At 36.7% G+C, this 26,233-nt stretch overlaps 1 protein-coding gene across 2 annotated transcripts; it reads left to right on the top strand.

Annotated features, from left to right (window-relative positions):
• The first annotated feature begins 341 nt into the window (after nucleotides 1-341).
• On the top strand, nucleotides 342-24,858 carry pnpla7a (patatin-like phospholipase domain containing 7a). 2 transcript variants are annotated; one of them, XM_084136323.1, is made up of 36 exons: nucleotides 342-544; nucleotides 993-1,036; nucleotides 1,918-1,983; nucleotides 2,326-2,413; nucleotides 3,288-3,367; nucleotides 3,716-3,804; nucleotides 3,934-4,074; nucleotides 4,187-4,346; nucleotides 5,158-5,238; nucleotides 5,321-5,449; nucleotides 7,087-7,167; nucleotides 8,057-8,198; nucleotides 8,921-9,004; nucleotides 9,137-9,222; nucleotides 9,306-9,458; nucleotides 9,560-9,637; nucleotides 9,959-10,164; nucleotides 11,034-11,165; nucleotides 12,206-12,329; nucleotides 13,198-13,311; nucleotides 13,427-13,493; nucleotides 13,600-13,749; nucleotides 13,842-13,905; nucleotides 15,612-15,780; nucleotides 16,675-16,857; nucleotides 17,577-17,695; nucleotides 18,542-18,698; nucleotides 19,376-19,492; nucleotides 19,585-19,654; nucleotides 19,742-19,858; nucleotides 21,041-21,189; nucleotides 21,791-21,943; nucleotides 22,076-22,192; nucleotides 22,272-22,356; nucleotides 22,555-22,670; nucleotides 23,444-24,858. In XM_084136323.1, exons 2-36 carry the CDS (start codon nucleotides 995-997, stop codon nucleotides 23,579-23,581), a joined length of 4,047 nt encoding a protein of 1,348 aa, XP_083992449.1. In that variant the 5' UTR covers nucleotides 342-544; nucleotides 993-994; the 3' UTR covers nucleotides 23,582-24,858. The 2 variants fall into 2 exon arrangements, with proteins under 2 accessions (XP_083992449.1, XP_083992450.1); XM_084136324.1 differs by having other exon boundaries at nucleotides 2,326-2,409; nucleotides 3,296-3,367.
• The last annotated feature ends 1,375 nt before the right edge of the window (nucleotides 24,859-26,233 follow it).

The raw sequence follows: 26,233 nt of genomic DNA on the forward strand, positions 1-26,233 counted from the left end.
TTTTGCATACAATGCATACTTCCCCAAAATATGCATACAGTGTTCTGGTCCCAAATAATTTTTTATTTGCATTTCATGCATGTCATACAGATATTTTATAATGTTTTACATAAATAAAAAACAACGCTATCAGAGCATGTAATATTATGTGACTAATAAAAATGTAATTTAACTATTAGTTAAATGACTTTTTTTAATTATACTCCACTTTTTTCCCATTTTTATTTTATGATCTGCAGAATTATTGGAATTGTGTATGTTGTTTTTGCATGTAAAAAAAAAAAAAAAAAAAAAAAAATTCAAACAACAGCGGTTCCGATTGGCCTATTCATGTTGTTTGTAGCCAATGAAATTGCATATCACTGCCACGTGAAGGACTGTTAAGGCAACAGCAGAGATTTGACTTCATGGGGCGAAAAAGAAGCTGCCAAAGTTTACAATGGAGTTAAATTTGTGTGGAAATGACAGGAAAGGGACCCAGCTAGCAGCTGCGGAATAAATAAAAGGATTATTTCAGCATCGGTCTCCAATTTCGCTGTCTTTAGTAAGTAAGCTACTGTTTGCTAGCTAATTAGCATATTACTCTGTCACGTATAAACCACCTGCTAAACAGGTGTTTTTGTAAGATATGCTGGTTTTATTGGTATTTTTGTGCAACTAGTCTAAACCTAAAACAGAATTCATATGTTTTCATAAGTTGGCGTGGTTGTTTACACTTTAAATAGCTGTAACGCCCATAACACTAATGCATGTCATCACTGCTCCAATGACAACAGAAACACTGCGTCATATTTAACTGGCATGATTATTTTTCCATCGGATTATCTCGAAAATGGTTTTGCAAAGGTGTGTTAAGCTCAACTAAAACAGAAGTTTACTTCCAGAAAAGTCGCAGTTCAGACTTCTTGACTGTTTTCATGAATGAATGACAGCTTGAGAACATGATGCAGCTGAATGCATTCTCCATAAATTGAGTGACTTTGTCTTTTTAGAAATGGGAGATGAGCAGGAGGATGAAGCTCGGTGCCTGTATCCTGTAAGTATCATGGGTCTCAACATCTTATATCATTTTTGTTGCAGTTGATTTGTTATGCATGTGAATGGATCATTATCAGTTGTGTCATTCTGAAAAACAAGAGAACAAATAACACCGACATGATAAACAGATAGACAGGAGAGTAATACCAATATAGATCAAGTAAAGTTTAACGTATATCACAGTACTATATATAAAAATTGAAGATATTACTTAAATACATAATAGCTTAAAATGTATTTTGTTCAAAGGGATTAGGCTAGTCAGGATGGGAAATGTGTTCTGCGTATATTTATAATTAAGAATATGTTTCATAATTTCTGCCATAAAGAAAAGAAAACTTTTAAAAAGAAGAATAAAGAAATAAATATACAACAATAAATCAAAAACACTGCTTATGTGATTTCTTTTTAATTGTTTGGCCACTCCCTTTTTATTTGAAATGCACAGTAGAAAAATAACAGAAAACTGGTTTGGAATGACACGTGAAAGGAGGAGTAAAAAGATAGACTATTTTCTCTTTTGGTGAACTATCCCTTTTTTTAAACAAAATTAATGCTGGATTATGTATTGAGCAGATTGATCCCTTTATTTTTGCAAGGGGAAGTACTGTGTTTTGTGCAATACAGGAAGGAGCTGAACAAGCACTGGCCCCTTTGAGTCTCATATGATCTTGGTATGGATAAAAATAAATAAACATGATTTCAAAGAAATCCCACATGAGCCGGGTTTTTTTTTTCCAAATTGTATTGTTCTGTGGAACAAAAATAAATGAATTATAAAAACACATATAAAAGAGTTTTTTATCCAGGGTTTTTATTTTCAAACCAAAACCCTGGGAGTGTGTCTGACTGTTTGTATATTGGTATGTATTTCCTCAGGCTATTGGGAGTGAAATTCGTTCCCGCCTGCAGCAGTTTGTGGAGGAGAGGATGCAGACCACCATGGTACAGAAACGAAGTGTTCCCTGAATTACTTTGGAAAACTGTCTAATCCCTTGTTACTTTCCCATGTGAAAGGGAAGACACTGAACTGGCTCAGATCAGATGTACAGATTATGAAACAAGTGACAGACATTTCAAATACTTTAGTTCAGGTTAAATCAGGTTTGTGTTGACCGATACAACGTTTAATCAGATTAGAATTTCTTGCAGTGTTTTTATCAGTATTATTTGCTCTATTACTGACAGCATGTTTTGATTTGTCAAGTCCAAGTTCATCTTTCAGTTTTCCTGTAATATCAGATAAATTCTCTTATCTTACATTTCTGTAACTGTTGTTTGTTCCAGCTGACGGGTATTTTGATCGGTGCCGTGGTGGCTGTGTGTCTGATAGGAATCTCTGTGCTTCTCCTCTACCGCAGATATAAACTGGCGAGTGGGTTTCCCTTTTGTTTCCAAATTGTGTTGTTTTCAGCGTGTTGCTCAGCTCTGATTCTTGAATAAGTGTTGTGTGGGTTCAATATGATGGAGGTGCTCACGTCTGCATTTATTTGATCAAAAATACAGTAAAAACAGTAATATTGTAAAATATTATGTTATATATTGTATATTTAATATATTGTAAAATATATTTTCCTTGAGAATGATTCTTCAGGAATCATTCTAATATGCTGCTTCAGTGAAACTTTTCTTATAATCAATGTTGAAAACATGAAAATCAACATGAAACAGAAGTTGCGATAGTTTTTTCTTCCCTATTGTGACGTATATCTAAGTGGAACAACTTTTCAAACAAGAAAAAATGTAGGACGGGACTCTTGTCCATTTGGAATTGATAGGATCGTTGTGGTTTGCTTTTGCTTTGATCTCATGTGAGTGACAGGTTGTCCCACTCTTGGGCTGAAAAACTAAAAATGTCCCCAAAAATGTGATGTCAGCGCAAGCGAGAGTGGAATTTTTTTTTTTATTGAAGATTAAAAGGGCACATAAATAAATAAATAAAATTATGTGCATGGATAAATCATGTATAATACACACTGCAATATTCTATAAAATTTTATTTCATGGTGACTTTAATATTTTTGTGGATCTTTGATACATTTAAGGATTCTTTGATGAGTAAAAAGTTTAAAAGAACAGTATTTTTTAAATTTGTTACATTATACATGTCTTTACTGTCACGTTTGAGCGATTTAATGCATCTTTGCTAAACAAAACTATTAAGTCCTTTAAAAATGTTTTAAACTGCAGTGTATGTGTTGAGCAGTTTGCTGGAATCTCATTATGCATTTGCTTGTGTGTATTTTAAGGTCAACAGGCTGGTGTTCCTCGCTATCGCTTCAGAAAAAGAGATAAAGTGCTCTTTTACGGCAGGAAAATCATGAGAAAGGTGAGTCACATCTTGCTGAAACCCATTTGCTTTCCTGTGATTTGCACCCTGTTTTAGCTGCTGATTAATGGTCACATTCACAGTAGTCTATTTGTGCTCCAAGATAAATAGCTGATTGTTCAGACTCTGACTCTGCAGTGACTTGTTCCACAAATACTCATTTATTGGTGTAATTAAAATGTACATCATCAGCTGAAAGTTTATTCTTCCTCCGTTAGAGGGCAGCATAGAGTGTGCGAAGTGGAATATCATGAACATGTGCCACTGTTCATAACCTGTATGACTAACAGCCTTATCTATTTATTTACTATCCATCCTCCACTTGGTTTTTCTATTTCTGTCTCTCAGGTCCAGACCTTGTCCTCGACACCAACCTCCACTTCGGTGTCTAAGCAGCGCTCTCGGAAGAGGCCTAAAGTTCTAAGTATAGCTCGCAGGTATGTTTAGATTCTCATATACCTCATTTTTACGGAACAAATGCCATCTCGTATTATCACCCACACAGTTTAAGTCAGAAGCTGTCCAATCAGTGCTTCTGGTTTGAATCCTGCTATGATGTCATGCAGGATCTTGCGGATCAGGAAGGAACCACCCACTTTGCAGCCCAAAGAACCCCCTCCCTCTCTCTTAGAAGCAGATCTCACCGAATTTGATGTGCAGAACTCAAACCTGCCCTCAGAGGTGCTCTACATGCTCAAGAACGTCAGGTGAACAACTCTGACCCTCACATGATCACAGCTGAACTACAAATCACATTATACTTTTTCAGCCTAGTGGAATGTTGGTGTTCTTCTAAAGTTGAATGTTAATGCATTTCAGGGTACTTGGTCATTTTGAAAAGCCCTTGTTTTTGGAGCTGTGTCGGCACATGGTGTTTGTGGAGCTGCAGGAGGGAGAGGGGCTGTTCAAGCCAGGGGATGATGATGACAGCATCTATGTGGTTCAGGATGGAAGGCTTGAGCTTTGCATTCATGAGTTTGTAAGGATGAGCCATGGGAGTACCTTTTAAAATTCATAGACTTCATTAGAGGCACTGGTTTAGGGAATGTCAGTTAACTTGGTCATCAACCTCATGCACACTAATGCATTTCAAATTATACTATTATATTATTATTATTAATTATTTTAATGATATTTATTTGTATATATTTATATAAATTAAAAAACAAATTATATAAATGAAATTATATATGATGCATTTTATAAAGTGTGGAAAAGTTTGCTCAACCCCAGACAACCAATATATATATTAAATGATGCATTATTATAAATTATAATTATGTATATTCATTATATTTTATACATTTAAATTTTTTTATTGAAAAAACAGCTTAATCCAAAACGCCTATTTATATAAAATATTTAAAATATTTGTGATCATGTTTAGTTAAACATCTGAGGAAAATGGTTAATGTAATATATATATATATATATATATATATATATATATATATATATATATATATAGGCTATGGGTGTACAATTTTAATTATGAAAATACAACTAATAAAATAGTGTTTGATTGGGTCCAATAACTTTTATTAAAGGTCTGGTCTGTTAACAGAAATGTTATAGGTATGAAACCTACAGCAATTGATTCATGAACAATTACCATAATTTCCTTGATTGAGATCCTTAACCTCTGGTTAGTCTAGGAGGTCTGTCTCCGCAATAAATTCCCTGTAGGTCACTTTGGATAAGAACTGTCAGCTAAATGGCAAATGAGTAATTAAACTTAGTGCCCCTCTTGATGTTGTCATATTCTCCATTGGGGTGTGTGTGTCTTTCAGGATGGCACAGAGCCTGTGGTGAAGGACGTGTTGCCCGGGGACAGCGTTCACAGTCTGCTCAGCATTCTAGACATCATTACAGTAAGTTCTCTGTCTGCCTTCCTAACAACCTATCCTGCTCTAGTGCATTGAGATTCATTTTGGATATTTTCTTTCTTTTCAGGGTTATCCTGCTCCTTACAAGACTGTGTCTGCTCGTGCGGCGGTCAGGTCTACCATTTTGCGTTTGCCTGCCTCAGCTTTCCAGGCAGTGTTTGAGAAATACCCAGAGACGCTAGTGAGAGTCATACAGGTACAGATGGGCTTGAACTCCCCCATGGCTGTCTGCTTCAATGTGACCTCTGTCTTACTTAACATATGTCTCAACCACACTATAATACATTTTCTACACCTTTTTATATCATGTTTTTTTCCTCTAAGGCCCCAGTATACTCACGCCGAGGTTCTTTTTCATCTTTTGCTTAGTGGTTAAAAATAAGTTTGAAATGCTTGAGTAGCAATATTGTGTTAGTTTACATCAGTATGTAAATCTGTGTTGTGCACTTTCCTCTCAACAACACAACAAAAATAACTGCGATGAGAAAACAGCAGTTAAAAAAGCAAATGATCATAGTGATGTGGATATGTTTGCCCAAGCTCTGCAATTCAGCGTGTCACGTTTAAAAATATAGCACTTTATACTATAGATTGCTGTCACTGTTACTATTAAGCTGCTTTCCAGTTGTTCATGTTTTACTTGCGTCTGACCTCTACGGACTGAACAGAAGAAATGAACCAGAGAAGATTTTCACATCAAAAAAGGAGGAACCCCAAAGCACACCTAAATATTACGTAATCGCCACGGACCAATGGTAGTTCGAAGGTGTTCACAAGCCGTATCAAACTTTTTCCGGAAAGTTCACTTTGGCAAGCTGTTTTCTCCAAAATCTTTCTCCAAACTCCAAACAAACTTAGATTTGGCCTGATTTTGTTTGAAAGGACGTCATACTAGTTCGTTCTTCAATTTCGCTTGAAGTATATTTGGGCCTGTAATGTTTTCCAGGATTTCTCTCTCTCTTTTTTTAGACAGGGCAGGACTGTATAAAAATAATAATATAATATACCTTTAATAGATCTATATGTAAATGACTTACATTTCACAGCACAGTTCACACTGTACCTGTCCTTCAGGGTGGCCAAGTAGCTAAATACTAGGGATGCACAAATATAAAAATTATGATTGATATCGATAAGCCAGTAATTATTTTCATATTATGACCTAGAATTAAATGGCCAATATTAAAATTCTGTACCAACAAATATAAATAAATACTATTATTACTAATACTAGTAATTGTAACTATTATAATCTATACAATTAAACTAAAAACCAAAATCAGTCATTATAAATTATGCAATATAATTGGATATTAATTTTGAGATTTGCTAAAAATTACATTCAACCGTGTTAATCAGTTATTAGTGTTTTTAAATATTAAGTTAAAGGAAATGTTAGATGATGGATAAGGTTATTTAAATGTTAAAATGAAGCAAATGAATACAATTAAATATCCAATATTGGCTGATATAGTAAATAAAAAATAAAAAAAATAATTTAATATGTAATGTTGACCCAAAACTTTTAATGATGCTGTTAGTACAATTAAATTAAATTACTTTTTTGTTTTTGCAGTTCAGTCTTCGTAAATGGTCAAGGTGGGCTTGGTATGGAACATGATAATTTGAAAAGTTAGACTGTGTCTAAATTGCATATCAAATATCTTTTTCATAGAAGCAAAGAAAATAATTTTTTTCCCATTTACACCCCATTTAACTGCTTAGACACTGGTGTCTTATTTACAAGATTTCAAACTGTTATTTACTGGAGTAAGCATAGTAATTTACAAAAAAACGACAGCGTTAATTTGTGGCTTATTTCTGTCTGTTTAGATAATCATGGTGCGCCTGCAGAGAGTCACTTTCCTGGCACTTCACAACTACTTGGGGCTGACGACCGAGCTTTTCAATCAGGTTTGAGAAAGCGCGTACACACGTACATCTCAGCATTATTACTTTTAAGATCACACACACTCAATCACTTCTAAAATATGTGCTTTCTCACACACACACACACTCTCACCGTTATTTCATGCTACGTTAACCTCCATCGGCATTATCACTCCTGTGCTGGAGCTGTAAAACTCAGCTAGATTGAATAACATGGATCATAAGACCTCGGCTTTCATTTAAAGGACACCGACTTTAACACCCTCTGGGTGAAAATCTCCCATCAGCCATCACTGTATGTCACGGCACAACCCTACACACACACAGCTCTCTTCTACCTTCACAGTGCGGGCAGGCAGAGGGAGTTGTTTTCCGTTTTGATTTAAGAAGTACTTTTAGCTTGCACTGTGAATTTGAGTGCTCTCCCATCGGCTATAAATGCGATTTAGTCCTGTCAGCACAGCAGGCAAGGTTACGTGACAACACAGCATAAACTCAGTGCAGTTCTCACACTTGTCATTTTGAGATGAAAAAAAAAAAAGCAAGTGATGAGTTTTAGTGTAAAAATCAATAAGGTGGAAGGTTCGATGGAAAATAAGGATGCTGATCTACTGCAAAGTTTCTTTGAAATATCATATTTGTGTTCCTGTTGAAGTCATACCTTTGAAGTTGAAGTCATAACTTTTTTTTTTTTAAGTCAAGCTGGCTTTAGAAAACATTATATTAGTTTATCACTATATTTCATGAAAGTTTTATAGTACTTTTTAGTAATTTTGTAAATAAGTTGTTTATTAAATTGTTCTTTCTTTGGAGAAAAACCTCAGGGAGTCAATGGCTGTTACATCAGACCAGGAAAATAGTTTGTGTGTCAGATGCTTGTAAGTGGCTGTCTGAACTGTGAATGTGTGTATAGGAGAGACAAGCAGTGGCGCTGTTTACGGTCAACAGTGTGCTCACCGAGGGGAGTCCTTGCAGAGTCCCCCGCAGACCCCACTTCCAGACACAACCAGAAGACGAGCACCTGCAGGACTCCGGAGAGCACATGACACACTCAGGTAAACGTTTGTTTTTCTATAATATACACTATGTGTGTGTGTGTGTGTGTGTGTGTGTGTGTGTGCACTTAAATTCAGCAAAGACTTGTTAAATTGATCAAAAGTGACAGTAAAGACATTTATAATGTTACAAAATATTTTTTATTTCTATGCTGGTCTTTTGAACTTTCTATTCAAAGTATACTGAAAAAAAGTGTTAAATGTGTCACAGTTTCCACCAAAATATTAAGCAGCACAATTGTTTTCAACATTGATAATAATAAGAAAAGTTTTTTGAGCACCAAATCAGTATATTAGAATTATTTTAAGGGTCACATGACACTAAAGACTGGAGTGGCTGCTGAAAAAGTATATTAAAAAATAAATTAAAATAGAAAACGCTTATTTAAAATTGTAATAATATTTCACAATGTTACTGTATTACTGTATTTGTTATCAAATAAATGCAGCATTGATGAGCATAATAGACTTCTTTTAAAAACATAAAAAAATCTTACCATCTTACAATCCAGGATTGGATCCCTTTAATTATTACAGACTGAGCTTTAGCCTAAGTAAAATAAGTTTTTGCATTTAAATTATTGACTATTTGCTTTTGGCATTTTGTCAGATTTGTCTTTCGCCTAAAAACAATTTTTTTACAAAAAAGCAAAACAGATGTGCTGTAATATTGTACTTGTCTGTTTTGAGAGTGATATAAATGTCTCATCACTCATCACCAGATGGAGGGCAAGCAGGTTCATACGAAAATACGTCCATAGTTGCACGGAGGACTCGCTCGGTCTCGATGCCTGTAGAGAGTTCAGGTAACAGTTCACCTACCATCTGCCTATCCATCCATTCTTATTCACCCCACACAGACTTGCTTTTACACACAAATGAGACCTCTAGTACTGAAATCTACAAACTAGATTTGGTTTCTATGTGTGTTTGTGCAGGAGTGGCAGGAAATGACTTGAACATGGCCTATGAACGGGCCCGAGTCACCATTGACGATCCTCCATCCATTTCTGTTATTCACAAGGTCTTTTCTTCCTCCATCTCATCTTTCTCTCATCCTAAATATCTGTATATATCAAAACATATAATTTGTTTTATGTTCTTCAGTCCATTTTGAAGAAGAGTGTGACCATGCAGCATGCTCCGTCCGCTGTGATTCACTACACAGACAATGCATCGCACTCTGACGTGCCCCCTAGTAAAGTGGGCGCCATATTCCAGGCCGCCAAGAAGGACCTGCTGGGGATTATTCCACTGCAGGTCAAAATACATCACCATTAGTGGGATATGGGTTCTTGGTTTATGTATATTTACATGGATTTTTGTGTTTGTTTGTATTTATTGGTGCTGTGTTTGTCCAGGACCCCAGTTTGCTGGAGGGCAGGGTGACGCTCCATCAAGTTAAAGCTGGATCTATTGTAGCTCGCCAAGGAGATCAGGTCAGACATCACAGTAAATGCATATCTGTTAACTACATGGGCGGCAACTTCATTAACATAGAATTACGTAAGGATACATATAGAATTACGTAAGGATACATATAAAATGAGCTATTTTAGAAGAGGTTTAATGTATCTACTTTTAAGTTAGCCTTTGCTTCAAGAGAAGACCTATGCTGCCCAAAAATGCTGTCTAAGTAGGCAACTTACTAGGTTTTGAAACATTCAGTGAGAATATCTAGACGGTGTAGTTTCTATGGATTTCTAATGTTTTACCTCGTCAAAATCATTTGCTTGACTGTTTGGCTGTGTGTTCCTCAGGAAGTAAGTGTGCAGTTTTTGATTTCGGGCACATTGCATGTGTACCAGCGGATGATTGACCGAGAGGAGGACACGTGTCTGTTCGTGGCTCACCCAGGAGAGCTGGTGGGTCAGCTGGCTGTACTGACGGGAGAGCCACTTATCTTCACCGTACGGGCACATCGTGACTGCAGCTTCCTGTCCATTTCTAAAACACATTTCTATGAGTAGGTATTCAGTCCACTACTAATGTTAGTCCAGTTTACACCATGACCATGTTCCAAAATCACTCTAATCCAACATACACTTCCATTCAAAAGTTTGGGGTCAGTTACTTTTTTTTCTAGTGAAAAAAAGGATGAATTAAATTGATCAAAAATGACAGTAAAGACCTTTCAAAAAAGGTTATTTTAAATTGTAGTAAAATTTCACAATATTACTTTTTTTACTGTATTTTTTAACACATAAATACATCCTTGAGTGACATAAGAGACTTCATTCAAAAACATTAAAAAAATCTTACTGACCCCAAACTTTATATTAGTGTAGCCAAACTTTACTACTATCAAAATAAAGTCGGTCCACTTTTCTGGTTATTCTGGCTAAAACAGCTAGTTAATATCTGACCGATATTTAAAATGATCTATCAATTTATATAATAGGCCATTATGTAAAACAGTGTCATCCATGACTGCTCTACAGAAAGCACAGAAGAAATGAGCATTAATACTTGTGGACATTTCTTTCTGGCCAAAAGTAATAATGTTTACCTCTGTGTTACCTCTGTATGTATATATGTGAAACAATGTATTGAAATGGTAACCATAATTGTTTTTTTAAAATTGAAAAACTGTTGATTTTGTCATGAATATAACCATTGCGGCTGATATGGCATCAAATCATAAATAAGTAAATCTTTATAATTGGCTAATAAATTCCTAGTATGTCTTCTATAGTATAATACATAGTTATATGTAACTTCTTGTTGATATTGGCTTGCAAATAATGAACATAAACTCACTCTTTTTTGCTGGTTTTAATGGTTTTTCAACTGACACGTTGATTCACTCCCGTGTGTGTGTGTGTATGTTGTCAGGATCATGCGAGCTGAGCCCACAGTGGTGCTGAATGTGGCTCATACAGTTGTAAGAAGGATGTCATCTTTCGTCAGACAGATTGATTTTGCCCTTGACTGGATGGCTGTGGAGGCGGGGAGAGCTGTCTACAGGTTTGCTTCATTTCCTCATATTTACTGTTTACTTTTTTTCTCCTCCTTTCACACTATTTATTTTCTCTCTACCTCTTTATTAGTGTAAATAAGTACCATTAGTGCACTACTTGGCCAAATGTGTAACCTTCTTATTAACAGGTATTATAGTTTCATCAGCTACACTCAGTTTCACTAAATCATGCAGTATCCTTAGACAATCATTTTTAGTATGGGTAAACAAGCATTGTGTTATTATAGGTAAAGACATTTTTTTTGTTTTTTTTACCAGTACCAATAAGGTTGGTGACTTTGTAGTGGAAGCAGTTACAGTAGCAACAGGAGGATGAACTCCTCATTAACACCCTTGGTTTTGAAAAATAATTAACTACCCTAAAGAATTTTATTTTTATTTTTTAAAGAAATTAATACTTTTGTTCAGCAAGGATGCATTAAATTGGTCAAAAGTGACAATAAAGACATTTATAATGCTATAAAAGATTTATAATTTTGAACTTTCTATTCATTAAAGAATACTGGAAAAAAGTATCAAGATTTCCACAAAAATATTAAGCAGCACTTAATATTACATTTTAAAATATATTAAAATAGAGTTATTTGAAGTTGTTATAATATTTAATTTCACTTCATTAATGATTTTGCCTTGGGCATGAGAGAGTTCTTTTAAAACATTAAAACATTTTACTGACCTCAAACTTTTATAAGGTGTGTTCGTTCGATAAGTGTCTGTTTGTGTGATGTTTGTATGTCCACAGATTTTTTTGGCTGTGTAGTCTATGTATTATTATTAAGTGTATTCCTGAACAGTTTATCTGGGAGCTCCTCTCAGGAGAGCCAAAAACACTCTATTGTCATGATATTTTTTTTTCATCTTTTCCTATGCCTTCTCAGTAAGACCTTTGGACAGAATACAATCTAATAAACTTGGCGATTTCTTCTTCTCCTCAGCCCCTCTGGCTGAGACAGATAAGCTTTCTCAGCATTTCATAAATCTTCTATGATAAACGACCCCATCCTTTCTCTCTCTCTTTCTCTCTCAGGCAGGGCGATAAGTCTGACAGTACTTTTATAGTGCTCAGTGGCCGCCTGCGTTCCGTCATCATGAAGGAGGATGGGAAAAAGGAGCTGACTGGAGAGTATGGCCGAGGAGATCTCATTGGAGTGGTGAGCTTTTCCACATGCACAACATATAGTGTAACGTCTTCAAATGGTTCAAAACTGTGCTAGCAACCAATTATTGCACCTTGCCCAGAGTTTCTCAGGATTTGTTACCTTTTTTGACTTTATTTTTTGCTAAGATGACTCAACAATGAATCATCAGATATCGTTCCATTTTATATAATGCTGTGAATGTACTATATAGAAAGTCTGCCTATTATATGTGTAGTATCTCCCAGAATAGTTTTGGTGACATTAATGTACTGGCATTGATGTATTCAATGAATATGTGCCACCTAATCAGGTGTGCCAGTATCTCAGTATCCCAGTATGTCCCAGGAGATCCCTCTGTCTCATTATTCATAATGTTTTATTGTGATTGGCTGACGTCTCCGTAGTGACGCCTATGCTGCTAAGAATACCTTTCCATGGTGATGCCATGGTTACGTTGTCTGGAGAACGGTGGTTCATTGTCCATGGATGCGAGTGATGTGACGCCTGTTTTGAAGATCCATATTTAGTCTCAATCTACGTCACAGATTGACTGTATTTCTTGATATTGGAGTTTTGTGACTGCTGATCTTTGCTCTAATCATGAAACCTGTATGATTTACTCTTTTGGTGAATTTCTCACTGAAAGCAATTATAAGCTTTCAATTATATGAGTCATAGTGTTATTTTAGAATTATATACTACTATCATATTTGATCATATTTTGAATTCACTTCTATTTTTATATTTTCAGTTTTCCTTTTATTTTTGGTAATTTTGTTTCTATACAAAATGTGTTTCTGTATAGCTTTAATTTTTTATTTAACTTTTTTTCAAGTAAGTTTTTCATGTGTTTTGTGTGCATGTATGTGTGTGAATGTAGGTGGAAGCTCTGACCCATCAGAACAGAGCAACTACTGTTCATGCTGTTCGGGACTCCGAATTGGCTAAACTACCTGAGGGCGCTCTCAGTTCCATCAAGAGAAAATTCCCACAGGTATGCCAGCCACACTGTGTTTGCTTTATAGCCAGAAACTGCAGTGTTCTGAGTTTCTGTGCTCCCTCTGTGTCTGTATAATATCAGCCTTGTTCTCTGTATTTGATCTCATTAGGTAGTCACAAGGCTTATTCATCTGCTCGGACAGAAGATCCTCCAGCAAGTTAATGGACCTTTAACAGGTGTGTGTGTAAAACTATCAGTGTTCCATCTCCTGCATCAAAGGCAAAGGTTTCTAGGCTCCATTAATGTATGATAACAGCTTTGTATCTGTATTTTAACGTCCAGCTCGTAGTCTAGCTCTACACACTCCCGGCAGTAAATGGGACGCGGGGAACCCTGCCTCAAACCTTTCCACCGTCACTGTGCTCCCGGTATCAGAGGAGGTTCCTCTGACCGCGTTCACCCTGGAACTTCAGCATGCGCTCTTAGCTATTGGTGAGGACTGCTATATTACATAGATTTTAAATGAAAAAGATGAGAAGGTTTACAATTGGAGAGGAAGCTTGAGTCAAATTTATGTCTTCCAGGTCCCACTCTTCTCTTGACAAGTGACATCATCAAACAGCGCCTCGGCTCTGCTGCATTAGACAGGTACGGCGTCAAAGTGTCATTATATAATTTATATGGCATTAAATATTAGTTTATATAAATGTGTGCCTACTCCATCTATCAGAATATGCAAATGTATTAATACATGCAGATTTTGTGTGTTCAGCTGAAAAACAACAACACTCATTTTTTGTTGTTTTTACACATTAAAGTAGTCGTTTGATGAGCGAGATGAAAGCTGTTTTGTGATATGTAAATGAACAACACACTTAACCCCATAACTAATCAGTCCGCATGAGTCCTGGTCCCTCTAACCCAGCATGAGATCTTCCTTTTTCCTTGTTGTTGCTGATGTTTGTCTCAGTTGTGAACCGCTTTCTGTGTTTCTGTTAGATTAAATTCAGAAAACCTTTAAGTGCCAATACTGTTCTGGTTTCTGTCAAGATTATTGACAAGCTCTCATCCATCACATGTTTATTGGTCAGTTTAACAGCAATAGATCCACTGAAACAAGGATCCGAGTCCAACACACATTCATCAAAGTAGCTTCAAGAGGACTCCTGAGTGTAATGTTCACACATCCTCACAAAAAAATTGACAATGTAAAATCTATTCCTCATAAACTGTAGGAATGTCTTTGTTAAATCTTACATGGTGTTAAATTGATTTGAGTGCATGACATACACATAGGCTACGCTACCATTCAAAAGTTTAGAATCAGTAAGATTTTTTTTTATTACAATTTAAAGTCTTCTGTTTTAATATATTTTAAAATGTAATTTATTCCTGTAATGGCAAAGTTGAATTGTCAGCATCTTTACTCCAGTCTTCAGTGTCACATGATCTTTCGGAAATCGTTCTAATTTGCTGCTCAAGAAACATTTTTTATTTTCAATGTTAAAAACAGTTGTGCTGCTTAATTATTTTGGTGGAAACTGTTAAATTTTTTTCAGAGTTCTTTGAAGAATATAAAGTTAAAAAGAACAGCATTTTTTGAAACAAAAACATTATAAATGTATAAATGAAATAAGAAATGTGCTGTGATTGGTTAGCTGGCCCAGTGTGTTGTGACTGGCAGCGCTTAGCAGAAGAACTCTTTAGCTCCGCCCACTCCCATGAAGCACCGTAAATGACGTAATCGAGTTGGTCTCCCTATGCTCTCAAAATACTTAAATATTTTAATGCATATTTTGCAAAACCTTAAAATATATTATATATCTCGACATTTTTGAATGAGTAGTTTTATATTTATCCATCATTTTTCATTCGATTATGCTGTTCGCAATGTTTCAAGAGATTGTGGTTCTTGTAGTCCAATTTTCAAATGCTTTTTTTTGCTTCAAATCAAAATTTGTTGTTATATCGTAGCTGATTGGTATGGTTCATGTCTTATAACGCTTCAACAAAGACTTTTTTGAAATCCCTATGGGAGAAATGAATGGAAAAAATACTTCCGGAACCAACGCCACTGAAAAAGTGGGCGGGCACTGTTGCACTCTATGCATCATAGATATTTACTTGTCAAAAGGTGTGGGGGACCCCTACATCTGTTCACACATTTCATAATTTAACAACTGAAGTCATTAGAATCCTTATTTCAGTTGACTTCGACGTTTGTTTATTTGTTTATAAAAATGTAACGGGTTCGATTATCTAAAATTTTAGATATAACTTACAATCCAGTGAACAAATCAAGTTATTTGCAGAGACCATGAAAAGTAGCTAAAAATAGTTTCGCTCTACTCCAGTGTGCATGAGTACAGGTTGTCGAGTTGGCTGGGTCAGCAGGAAGACATCCACCGCATAGTCCTGTATCAGACAGATGTGTCACTCACCCCATGGACTCAGCGTTGCATCAGACAGGCTGATTGCATCATCATCGTGGGACTGGGAGAGCAGGACCCAGCCGTGGGAGAGGTATGATGGTGTTACATCATCAGAGTGAAAAACACTTACATGAACTGGTGCTACTGTAAATTATGTACCAAGATTCTGAGCTACACCACTTTTGCTACATCCACTGGAAACTGAAGAGTCTTTATTATAAAAACTCTTTAGTTCAACAGACTCAAATTAAATGGGCTTCAAGGCTTAATTTATCATTCTCTCTGGATGACAGGTACTTTTATACGTCGGGGCCAAATAATATTAGGTTGTTTGAACCATAACACACCTACTCCAGGTGCTGTTTTATTCTTTTTCACTGTAAGTCACTGCTGAACTACTCTGATCACAGGCAGTATTCAACCATGTTGATGGGACTCCAGTTGAACTGCAGGACTTGCTTAGTTCTTTTCCTAAAGAGCAAGAGATTCATCATTTTAGTGCAGCAGGGAGAGCCGTTTCAGATAATCCAGGGTTTTGGGCAGTCTTTCGGCTTTGTGTTTGAAGTTGGATCAGAGGTCCGGGGTAGAGCAACATTCCTTTTGATCGTGTGTATCCTTCAAACTTTAAAGGGGACAGCCACTATGGCGCTGCTCTTTGAATCAGGGACTCAATAGATGTTTGAAACAAGTTTGAAATTGTAATTGTATTCACAGGAAAAGAATTGAGAGAGGACGTAGGTTTTCTCTTAAATGTCCCAATCCCAATCAATAAGTATTCTTCTGAAAGAAGTGACCTTGTGAAAGAAATGGATTTATTTCTATTATATTTATGGATTAATAACTTTAACTTTAATGGTTCTGCGTTCAGTGCATTCCATTAAAGAAAATAATTGTATTATCTTAATGCATTTTGACGGAGTGTTGTCTAGTTTTGAAGGGATGATATTAAGCCCTCTCTTTGTTTGTCTGTCTCTATTTCACTCAGCTGGAACGTATGTTAGAGGGGAGTGCGGTAAGAGCACAGAAACAGCTGGTGTTGTTGCACCGGGAGGATGGCCCTCCTCCCAAAGGAACAGCCGAATGGCTGAACATGCGGAGCTGGATCTCCAGGCACCTTCACCTGTCCTGCCCCCGCAGAGTCTTCTCCAAGAGGAGCCTGCCAAAATTGGTACAGCACTCAATATTACATCATGGTTTCACTGAAATAACTGACATTTTGAAAGTCATATGATGGTCTAGCTCTGGGGTTTTCAAACTTTTAATGCCACAGACCCCAAAATTTAATGATGCAAGAGTTTCCTTTTTATTTATTTTATATAATCTTAAAAAAATTAAAATTCTAATAAATTAATATAATTTATAATTAATTTTTTCACAGACCCCCTAGCATTCTCTTGAGTGAAGGGAAATGTTTTATTGATTTGCCACATTTTAGATGATACATTTTGATATTTGATATTCTGTTGATATTCCTGTCAAGTTTCCCAGGCTGCTACTGGTGTGTCCTTCAGCTCCATTGAATACGTGTTATGCCATGGCAAACATTCATCTCTTTCAGGATATAAAGAGAAAACAAACCACAAAGTAGAATTAATTACAGACAATTTTTACAAAAACCTTGAAGAAATGAAACTGGCTATTTTCTGAGATTGGAATAAAGACAATTTTAATGTTTTATAAATGGCACCAAAACCAGTAAAATTCTTAATAAAAGGGTTTCCAGTAATGGCCATCACAACGAGTTGGGTTTGGCAGCTGTATTAATGAGCATATCTGACCCAAGACCAAGGTGATGAGAGAATTTTCTTATGTGATAGTCATTTGCGAATGTAACATGGATTTCTGGTATATCTTTGGTTTAAGTACCTGTGTCATTTGTGTCTTCAGAGAGAGATGTACCAGCGTGTGTTCCAGAAACCCGCCGATCGCCACACTGATTTCTCACGCCTGGCCCGTGTGCTGACAGGCAACACCATCGCTCTAGTGCTGGGGGGCGGAGGAGCCAGGTACTCTCACTTGTTGCACCTTTTTAAAAAAAAACTGTAAAAGAGAAGAAAAACACCTCCACTGTTTTGAATGCATTTCCACACTCCCACTCTTGTTGACACTACTGTGGCATTTTCTTTTAAAAGCCCTTTACCACCCCCTCTCAAGGGGGTCGCACACCGGACGCGCAGCTCAGCGCCGCGCCGCGCAGCGCCACGTCTTTTAAATTCGAACACATTATTCTCTATGAGAGTACACACACCGGCGGCGTCTGTCCGCCACAGAGCGCCATTTACATAGTTTTATATTAAATTTACATTTATGTGTCTCAAATCGTAGTTAATGTATATACGGACTTCACCCTGTGCTGCAATATACATTTAGTTTTATATTTATTTACAGAAATCAGAAAATTGCTGATGTTATCGGATTTTCAGGTGAGAGTTGTCCTAGACGTGGCGCGGCGCGGCGCTGAGCTGCGCGTCCGGTGTGCGACCCGCTTCAGTCTTTGTTTGACCTCTTGCCTCTGTTGCTCTCTTTCTGTCATTTAATTTGATCTGACATCCTCTGTTTGTCTATTGTCTTTTTTTGTGGTTGGCAGGAGGTGTTTAAAGGTTGGTTGCTGTTTTATCCCTTGATTTCTGTGTAGTAACCTGTGATTGATTGTGTGTTCAGTGTTAAATCTGCCCAGTCTCCTTTAGGCTAGGACAGGGTTGTCGATTTCATTCAAGCCATATTTGGGCATCATAATTTTTTTTTGACAGATAGAACAGAACCAAAGTGAAAGGTTATGTATTGACTGGCCTCATATTACTGGGTTTATTTTCCCCCCCTCATCCCTCTTTTCATCCCTTCTTCCCTTTCAGGGGTTGTTCTCAGGTGGGCATCATTCGAGCATTGAGTGAAGCGGGAATCCCTATTGATCTGGTGGGCGGCACCTCTATCGGTTCCATGATGGGCGCGCTGTATGCAGAGGACCGCAGTTACAGCAGGATGAAGATCAGAGCCAGAGAATGGGCCATGGTGAGAGACCACTGTAATGTTAAAGATGAACCTTGTGGAAGATACACCACAGTGCTCATTAAAAAATGTAAATTAAGTACACTGAACCCTTTCCTATTCTTATTCTTTTTTTCCTGTTCTCTTTCTTTTACCTTTCCCTTTTTGTTTTATTTTTTTCTGTTCATTTACTTTTGATTTTTTCTTCTAATTTTCTTTCTTTTCTTCATTCTTATTTTTTTATTCTTGTCCATTCATTTTCCATTTAAATTTGTCCTTTCCTTTTTTCTTTTCCATTCGTGTACCTTTTCATTTTCCTACTCATTTTCCCATTCATTTCCTATTTTTTTTTAGTAATTTTTCCTTTTTCTATTCATTTTAATTTATTTTTCCTTTTTCTTATTCCTTGTCTTGTTCCCTTTCTTGTTTTCTTTTCCTTTCTTGTACCTTTTCATTTTCCTACTCATTTTCATTTCCTTTCCATTTTTCTATTCTTTTTAGTCCTTTTTTTTCTATTCATTTTCATATCTTTTTTCTTTTTCCTATTCCTTGTCTTGTTCCCTTTCTTGTTTTGTTGTTCCCTTCATTAGCATTTCTTTCCCCTTTTCTTTTTAATTTCTTCTTTTATTTAGGATCTAAATAAAGTGCCACTTAAATTGGACACCAAAAGTCTAACTTTGTTCCCCTCTCTTTCCCGGCAGGAAATGACATCAGTGTTTAAGAAAGTGCTGGACCTGACGTACCCAATCACTTCTATGTTTTCCGGAGCTTCGTTCAACTCTAGCATTAATGCTGTCTTCAAGGACAAACAGATAGAGGTAGGAAACTAGTTCTTTTTGGCTCGAGAAATCCTACACAGGATTGCAATCTGCCAAATTCAGCAGATTAAATGTGTTTGGATTGTTTACAGGATCTCTGGATCCCATATTTCAACATCACCACAGACATCACTGCCTCCACGATGAGAGTGCACACTGATGGTTGGTACTGTCACATACTCCACCTGCATTTATGAGCCTCTCCTTAACCAGGATAAATGTCTGATGTTTCCTGTCCCTCCATCTCAGGCTCTCTGTGGAGGTATGTGCGTTCCAGCATGTCTCTTTCTGGTTACCTGCCACCACTGTGTGATCCAAAAGATGGACACCTGCTCATGGACGGAGGCTACATCAACAACCTGCCAGGTGTGTAGTAGGACATCAGCTCCCCGCAGTACAACCCCTTTAGGTCTTGACAGTGAAATCCCAAAATGCCATGACAGTCACACTTCTTCATGGATGCAAAGCTGCTAAAAACGTTCAACACTGCCAGACTTTTAACTGTTGGCACACAAAGTTTGTGGGTTATTCTGGCCACAAAATTCTGGCTTATTCTTATCCAAGAACTGTCTAATTAGACCGGAAAGAGGGGGGGTATTTATATTTATACAAATAATAACAATTGCCTTACCTAATGCAGCAAAATCCTGCGTTTGGACCATGCCCATTTCTTCTGAAAATATTGAGGGTATTTTTGTCTCGTCCTTTGCTATGTTTATCACTGTCTGTCAGTCATCACAGTTTCGAGAGTGAATTCCGCATTTATATGTGGATGAGCCTATGTATTGAAACGTGTATGTGGCTGCTTTTCAAGCATGGAAAACAAATGTTTTATTCAAATTCTGAATATATTATAGGCCTATTTATTATTTTATATCTCCTAGACAGCGTGCAAAGAGCGCTTTATAATCACTAAAAAGCTGTCAAATATTCAATGAACGCGATCTCACAAAGTTCCGTTATATTAATCAGTGAAGTTGACTACACAATGAATCTCTTATTTACATAATGTCTACACTTTGTTAGAGAGGATTGTAGCACGTGCAGAACTCAGCACTGGGCAAAAACTTGAGTGGTGAGTGGAATCTATCTTAAACACCTGTGATTGGCCATTGCGTTCAAGAAATCAACAAACATGTCTGTGATTGGCTACGTTACTCACCAAAGCAAAAACATGTTGGAAATTTAATCATTTGACGAGTGCAAACACAGATAAGCTGGATCTGCCAACTCTTTTTCACTATTATTACGAAGAAAACAAATCCTAGACCAGCAGTTATGGGCAGCTTTTCCCTCTAAAAGCAATCAGTAGCAGAAGCAGGCAGTGGTTTGAGTGAGAAAATTACACGCTAGGATCAAGTCCAACTCCCTCGGCCTGGAGGGCGGCACAGGGATGTCCATGGCGCCGGGCCTGGGGCAGACTGTGAGTGTGCCATCTATGGCCGAGACTAATGCATTTGATCAGATCTGAAGGATTTGGCAATTTTGGTCTTTTTAATGATAGTGGTTAATTGTTGGTGAGGGTGTTGATTTCTGTCCCTATTTCAGCGGATGTGGCTCGCTCCATGGGTGCCAAGGTGGTTATTGCCATTGATGTTGGAAGCCAAGATGAAACTAACCTCACTAACTATGGGGATGCCCTTTCTGGCTGGTGGCTGCTATGGAAACGGTTCAACCCACTGGCTGAGAAAGTCAAGGTGAGGGAGACATTAGCCAAGTGCAGTGTTTACTTAATTAGTTGTGTTTACTAAGGCAAGCATGGCTATTACTGTTACTCATACTTGTAAAGGTCCGGTCACATTTACTGTTGATCTGCGAAATACAGTCATTTCAATAGCAATCCATGCGAATGACAACAGAAAGCTGCTTGGTTTGAAAATCACTGAGCTGTGCATCATATATCACTACACTATTGAAAATAAACAGTGAACCTTTTTTGGCAGCAAAATTTCACTTATGTGACCTCACTTTAAGTGTCAACTGCTAGTGATTTATTAAACTTTTTACACGTGTTTTACCGGTGTACCAGTTTAAACGGATGATAAAACAAGCAAAAAATATGCCATAGATTTGCATTATTTGGGGAACCTGAGCCATACTAACTAGCAACCAAACATCAATACCCTAGCAACCACACAGAATACCTTAGCAACTGCAAAAAACAAAACAAAAAAACAAGGTATTAGCAAACAGCAACCTACCAGAACATCCAAGCAAAAAAAAAAATTAAAGTCTAGTTTCTTTAATAAAGTTGTTGTGGATTCAGAATTTTGAAAGTTGTGTGTGTGACTGTTTCAGGTGTTGAACATGACTGAGATCCAGGCCCGACTGGCTTATGTGTGCTCAGTGAGACAGCTTGAATCTGTTAAGAACAGCGACTACTGTGAATATATCAGACCTCCCATCGACAGATACCGCACGCTCGAGTTCGGCAAGTTTGATGAGATCAGCGTGAGTTTTATCTCCTTCACTTTTTTACCGTCTGCACCCTAAATATTCAGTCTTTCTCTTGCACTTATACTTTTTGGGTTTGTTTTGGTTTGCCACATGTGTGTTTGTGTGTGTGGCTGTGTGCACATATAGGAAGTGGGGTACCAGCATGGGAAGACAGTGTTTGATGTGTGGTGCAGGAGTGGCGTGGTAGAAAAGATGATGAAGGACAGACATCAGGAAGAATTCCACAAAACGCAGAGCAACAGTGTAAGCCATAGATCACCTAAAAGACTTTTCAGATGCAAGTTGTGTTAACTGTTCCTTACTTCAGTTTGTTGTTCTGCAGGTGGTGACCTGTCCCAATGCTTCCTTCACTGATCTGGCTGAGATCGTCTCACGGATTGAGCCAGTCAAACCAGCTCATGTGGATGGTAAATCAATGCTACACCTCTTGTAAATGTACTTTTTAAGATAACATTTGGCAGTCTGTTTCAGGGATTTTTGGCATAAATTCCCAGCATATTGATCTGTCTTTGGCTGCTTCTTAGTTAGATGTCATTTAGTGTTGTGTGATTTGTGTACAAACATCATTAAGCTAATGGGTCGGAATATCGCCATCTTTCCCTCAGATGAATCAGACTATCACACTGACTATGAAGAGGAGATGGCAGAGAGTGCTCTGTCAGACATGGAGCTCTACAACCATTACAGTGAGCACACAGAGGAGGAACTGACCGCAGACACCGTAAGTCTTGCACACACACACAGATTTAAAGGGACCTTTGTAGCATTTTATTCTTGTTCTTCATGTCGACTATTTCTTGCACCAACAGTCCTAATTTAAGTGAACATGATAATTTTTCTCCCTTACAATAAGTTGTGCTGTGGTTGTGCCGAACCAGCTGTGGTTAACACCATTATTTAACTGATACATTTTTATAATTTTACTTCCTTTAGATCTACTTTTAATGTAAGTTATTGTCTTGAACCACAGAAAAATGTCCACAATCAAACTGTTACTGTGCCTTTAAGATGTAGTTACGTCAGTATGGTGACCATATGTTAATGATGTCACCACCACCACCAGTCACCATGACCTGTTTTTGCTTCATGTCCAAAAGATTGCTATTTCAAATGCATGCAGATCTGTTAAATTTTGTTCAAATAATCATGAAAAAAATATACATTTGTATCAGTTTTCACAAAAATATTAAATGGCACAACTGTTTTCAGATTGATAATAACAAAAACTTTTCTTGTGTTTCTTGAGCACCAAATCAGCATAATGGAATGATTTCAGAAGGATCATGTGACACTGATGACTGTAATAAATTACATTTTAAAATCCATTAAAAAGAGAAAAGAGGTTATTTTAAGTTTTTTTTTTTTTTTTTTGTAATAATATTTTACAATATTATTGTGTTTACAATATTTTTGATAAATGCAGCCTTGGTGGTAAAAAAGTCCTACAAAATCCTAAAAAATAAATGAATTGATCGTATTGGTCCTTATGCCCAGGATGAAGAATTGGAGAGGACTCGCAGACAGCGTGTGCGTTCTTCAGACGTGGAAGACGTGGGGCCTGTGTCCTCCGAAACACTGCAAACTTCCAGCCCTAACAGCCCTCCTACCCTCCACACCAGAAAAGCACATTGACAGAAACCCCTCCGTCCTGACCACTGACACAGATATCAGCATGGTAGTGTACAAACACTGACAGTCCCAAGATTTGGGGTTTGGCCCCGTGTATACATTCCAGTTACACTCCAACCAAATACGTCCAAGCCTTGAGGGGCAAAACATTTGTATTTTGTGTATTTACACAAGCCTTTTTCCCCTCCTCTTGTGCAAAAAATCCTAAGAAAACCTCTGTTGCACTGGGTAACATGGCATGGGGTTGAAATAATACCTGTCCTTGCATCTGAGCGGTAACTCAGGACTATCCCAGAGTTTCTCTGAAGTTTCATGCTGACAATGAACTAAGTCTCAACTCTAGCCCATCTTGAATTACCGGTCAATAACAGAAGAAATTGCACGAGTAAGACAATCAGCTACAACACTGCAAACATTGTATTTACAAACAGTTAAGTTATATTGGGTTGCGCACACAATTGATTCTTTCTACTGTCAATGAAAGTAGCAGAAAACAGTAAAATGATGATTTGGAGATAAAAAAGAAAGATATTGACTGTAGAGAAAAATAATGATGACTTTTGTTTCATTAGACCATTTGACAAGTCGATTTGTCCCACAGCTTGGCTGTTCATGCAGGCCAACTTCTCCTTGCTGAGGGGTACCTGATCTGTGAACAGTTGAGTGATCGATTTAAACTAAACAGCATCGTATATCATACCGAATATGTCGGATGAGTTAACCATACCTCTAGCTGCTTCTGCATGTGATCAAACACAAGCAAAAAAGCAAGCCTATCAATGCAATATTTTTTGTATTTCTTGTTTTTGTTGACAAAAAAGCCGTATGATACCTGTTGTGCCTTTTAACCTTTATAGTAACTATGAAATGAGTAAGTGGTCCAAAAATGTATTAACAGTCTAATCATAATGCCAGTATTGATTAATATACATGTTTGAGGTAATGTTTGTGTTTTGATTATGTTGTCAGGACTGACATTAATTTAGAGATTTGTGGTCAGGCCATTCTTTTTGAATCTTCTGGAACAATCTTAATGCTTTGTGCCAATAGTTTTGCTTTAAATCTGTTGTGCTAAAGCTATGAAGAAAGCACTTACGTTGTCAACATTGGTTGTTTAGGATCAGTTTCTTTTCAAAGTTAGAAAAACCACAGTATGGACATCTGAAAGTCCAAACAATAAAAATATGCAATTGTTTTCTAATGACGGGAGAATCTGGTGTCATTCTGCAAACGTGTTAAAATGCTGATTTCTAATAAACTGCGTTTTGCCTTTGTCTTGAGTTCTAGTGTGAAGCTTTTGAAATATTAGTTTATTTGCATATGTTGCATAATGCAGGGAGGCTCACGTTTACCCTGTCTGCTGCACTCCAGGAGCCATGTGTGCCCGGCGGTAATTATGGAGATGAATTATGAGATTCGACTCTAAATCCACGTTTTTTCTGCCTAATGGAAACTCTGCTGTCTTCAATCATTGCTCAGAGCCAACTTTGAGCAAAACTGCCTCAGCAGGACGCTGCACGTGAGATTTAATGGACTCAGACATGTAATGAAGAAAAAGCACTTCCCAAATGATTTTTGTGAAGTGAGAACTAAGAGATAATCGTACATGATAAACAGACGTCTTATGCATCACATGAACTGACGTGTGCAACTGCACTGGGTGTGTGGTCAGTCAAGTGCTTTTTAGAGATATTGGAGAACATGTTTGCAAATCAAAATGATACATAAAAAATATATATAATATATGTATATGTAATTAATACTTTTTAATATTGATCAAAAGATTATTGATTACAAAAGATTTATATATATATATATATATATATATGTTCCTTAAAATGTATCCAAGGATCCTGACAAAAAAAAAAAAAAATTGTATCAGTTTCCACAGAAATACTAAGCGGCAACTGTTCTCTGCTGTGATGTTTCTTGAGAAGCAAATCAGCATTTTATAATGATTTCTGAAGGATCATGTGACACTGAAGACTGGAGAAATGACTGCTTAAAATTCAGCTTTGCAATCACAGAAATAAAGTACATTTGAAAATATACTAAAATAGTAATTTTAAATTGTAATATTTCAACATATTATGTTTTTACTTTATCAAACGCAACCTTGGTGAACATAAGAGGCTTATTTCAAAAACATAACAAAAATAAAAATTCACCAATCCTAAACTTTTGAATTGGATTGGCTCTAAACACAGTAGATAAATTTGAGTTTAAAGACATGTTGTATTACTTTGCATCCTCTTCATATTCTAAATACTTTAATTAATGATGATCAAAATTTTCCTCAAATACTTATTATTTATGGACCCGGTTTCATAGACAGGGCTTCTATTAAACCAGGATTAGGATTTAGTTAAATTAGGACATTAGGAGATATATATAATGAAATAAATATATAATGAAATAAAAAAATATATATAAATCTTTTCTAAGTAACGTTAAAAAAAAAATATATATATATATTTTATTTTTTTTAACGTTACTTAGAAAAGATTTGAGACAAATCAATGGCACAAACATATTTTAAGATAATTTTGTTTTTCAGTAAAAACAGCTCAAACGTGCATTTTAGCCTGGGACTAGGATTAAGCCTTGTCTGTGAACCTGGCCAATGATGCACTAACTCAAACTCAGTAGAGTTCA

The sequence above is a fragment of the Abramis brama genome (genome assembly GCF_963993115.1).
Source record: "Abramis brama genome assembly, chromosome: 15".
Lineage (NCBI taxonomy): Eukaryota > Metazoa > Chordata > Actinopteri > Cypriniformes > Leuciscidae > Abramis > Abramis brama.

Excerpts from the sequence above, each read along its gene's own strand:
- pnpla7a (XM_084136323.1), top strand. The coding sequence starts at position 995 with ATGGGAGATGAGCAGGAGGATGAAGCTCGGTGCCTGTATCCT. Across the intron at positions 4,075-4,186 it reads TACATGCTCAAGAACGTCAG|GGTACTTGGTCATTTTGAAA; the intron begins GTGAACAACTCT and ends AATGCATTTCAG. Across the intron at positions 5,450-7,086 it reads CGCTAGTGAGAGTCATACAG|ATAATCATGGTGCGCCTGCA; the intron begins GTACAGATGGGC and ends CTGTCTGTTTAG.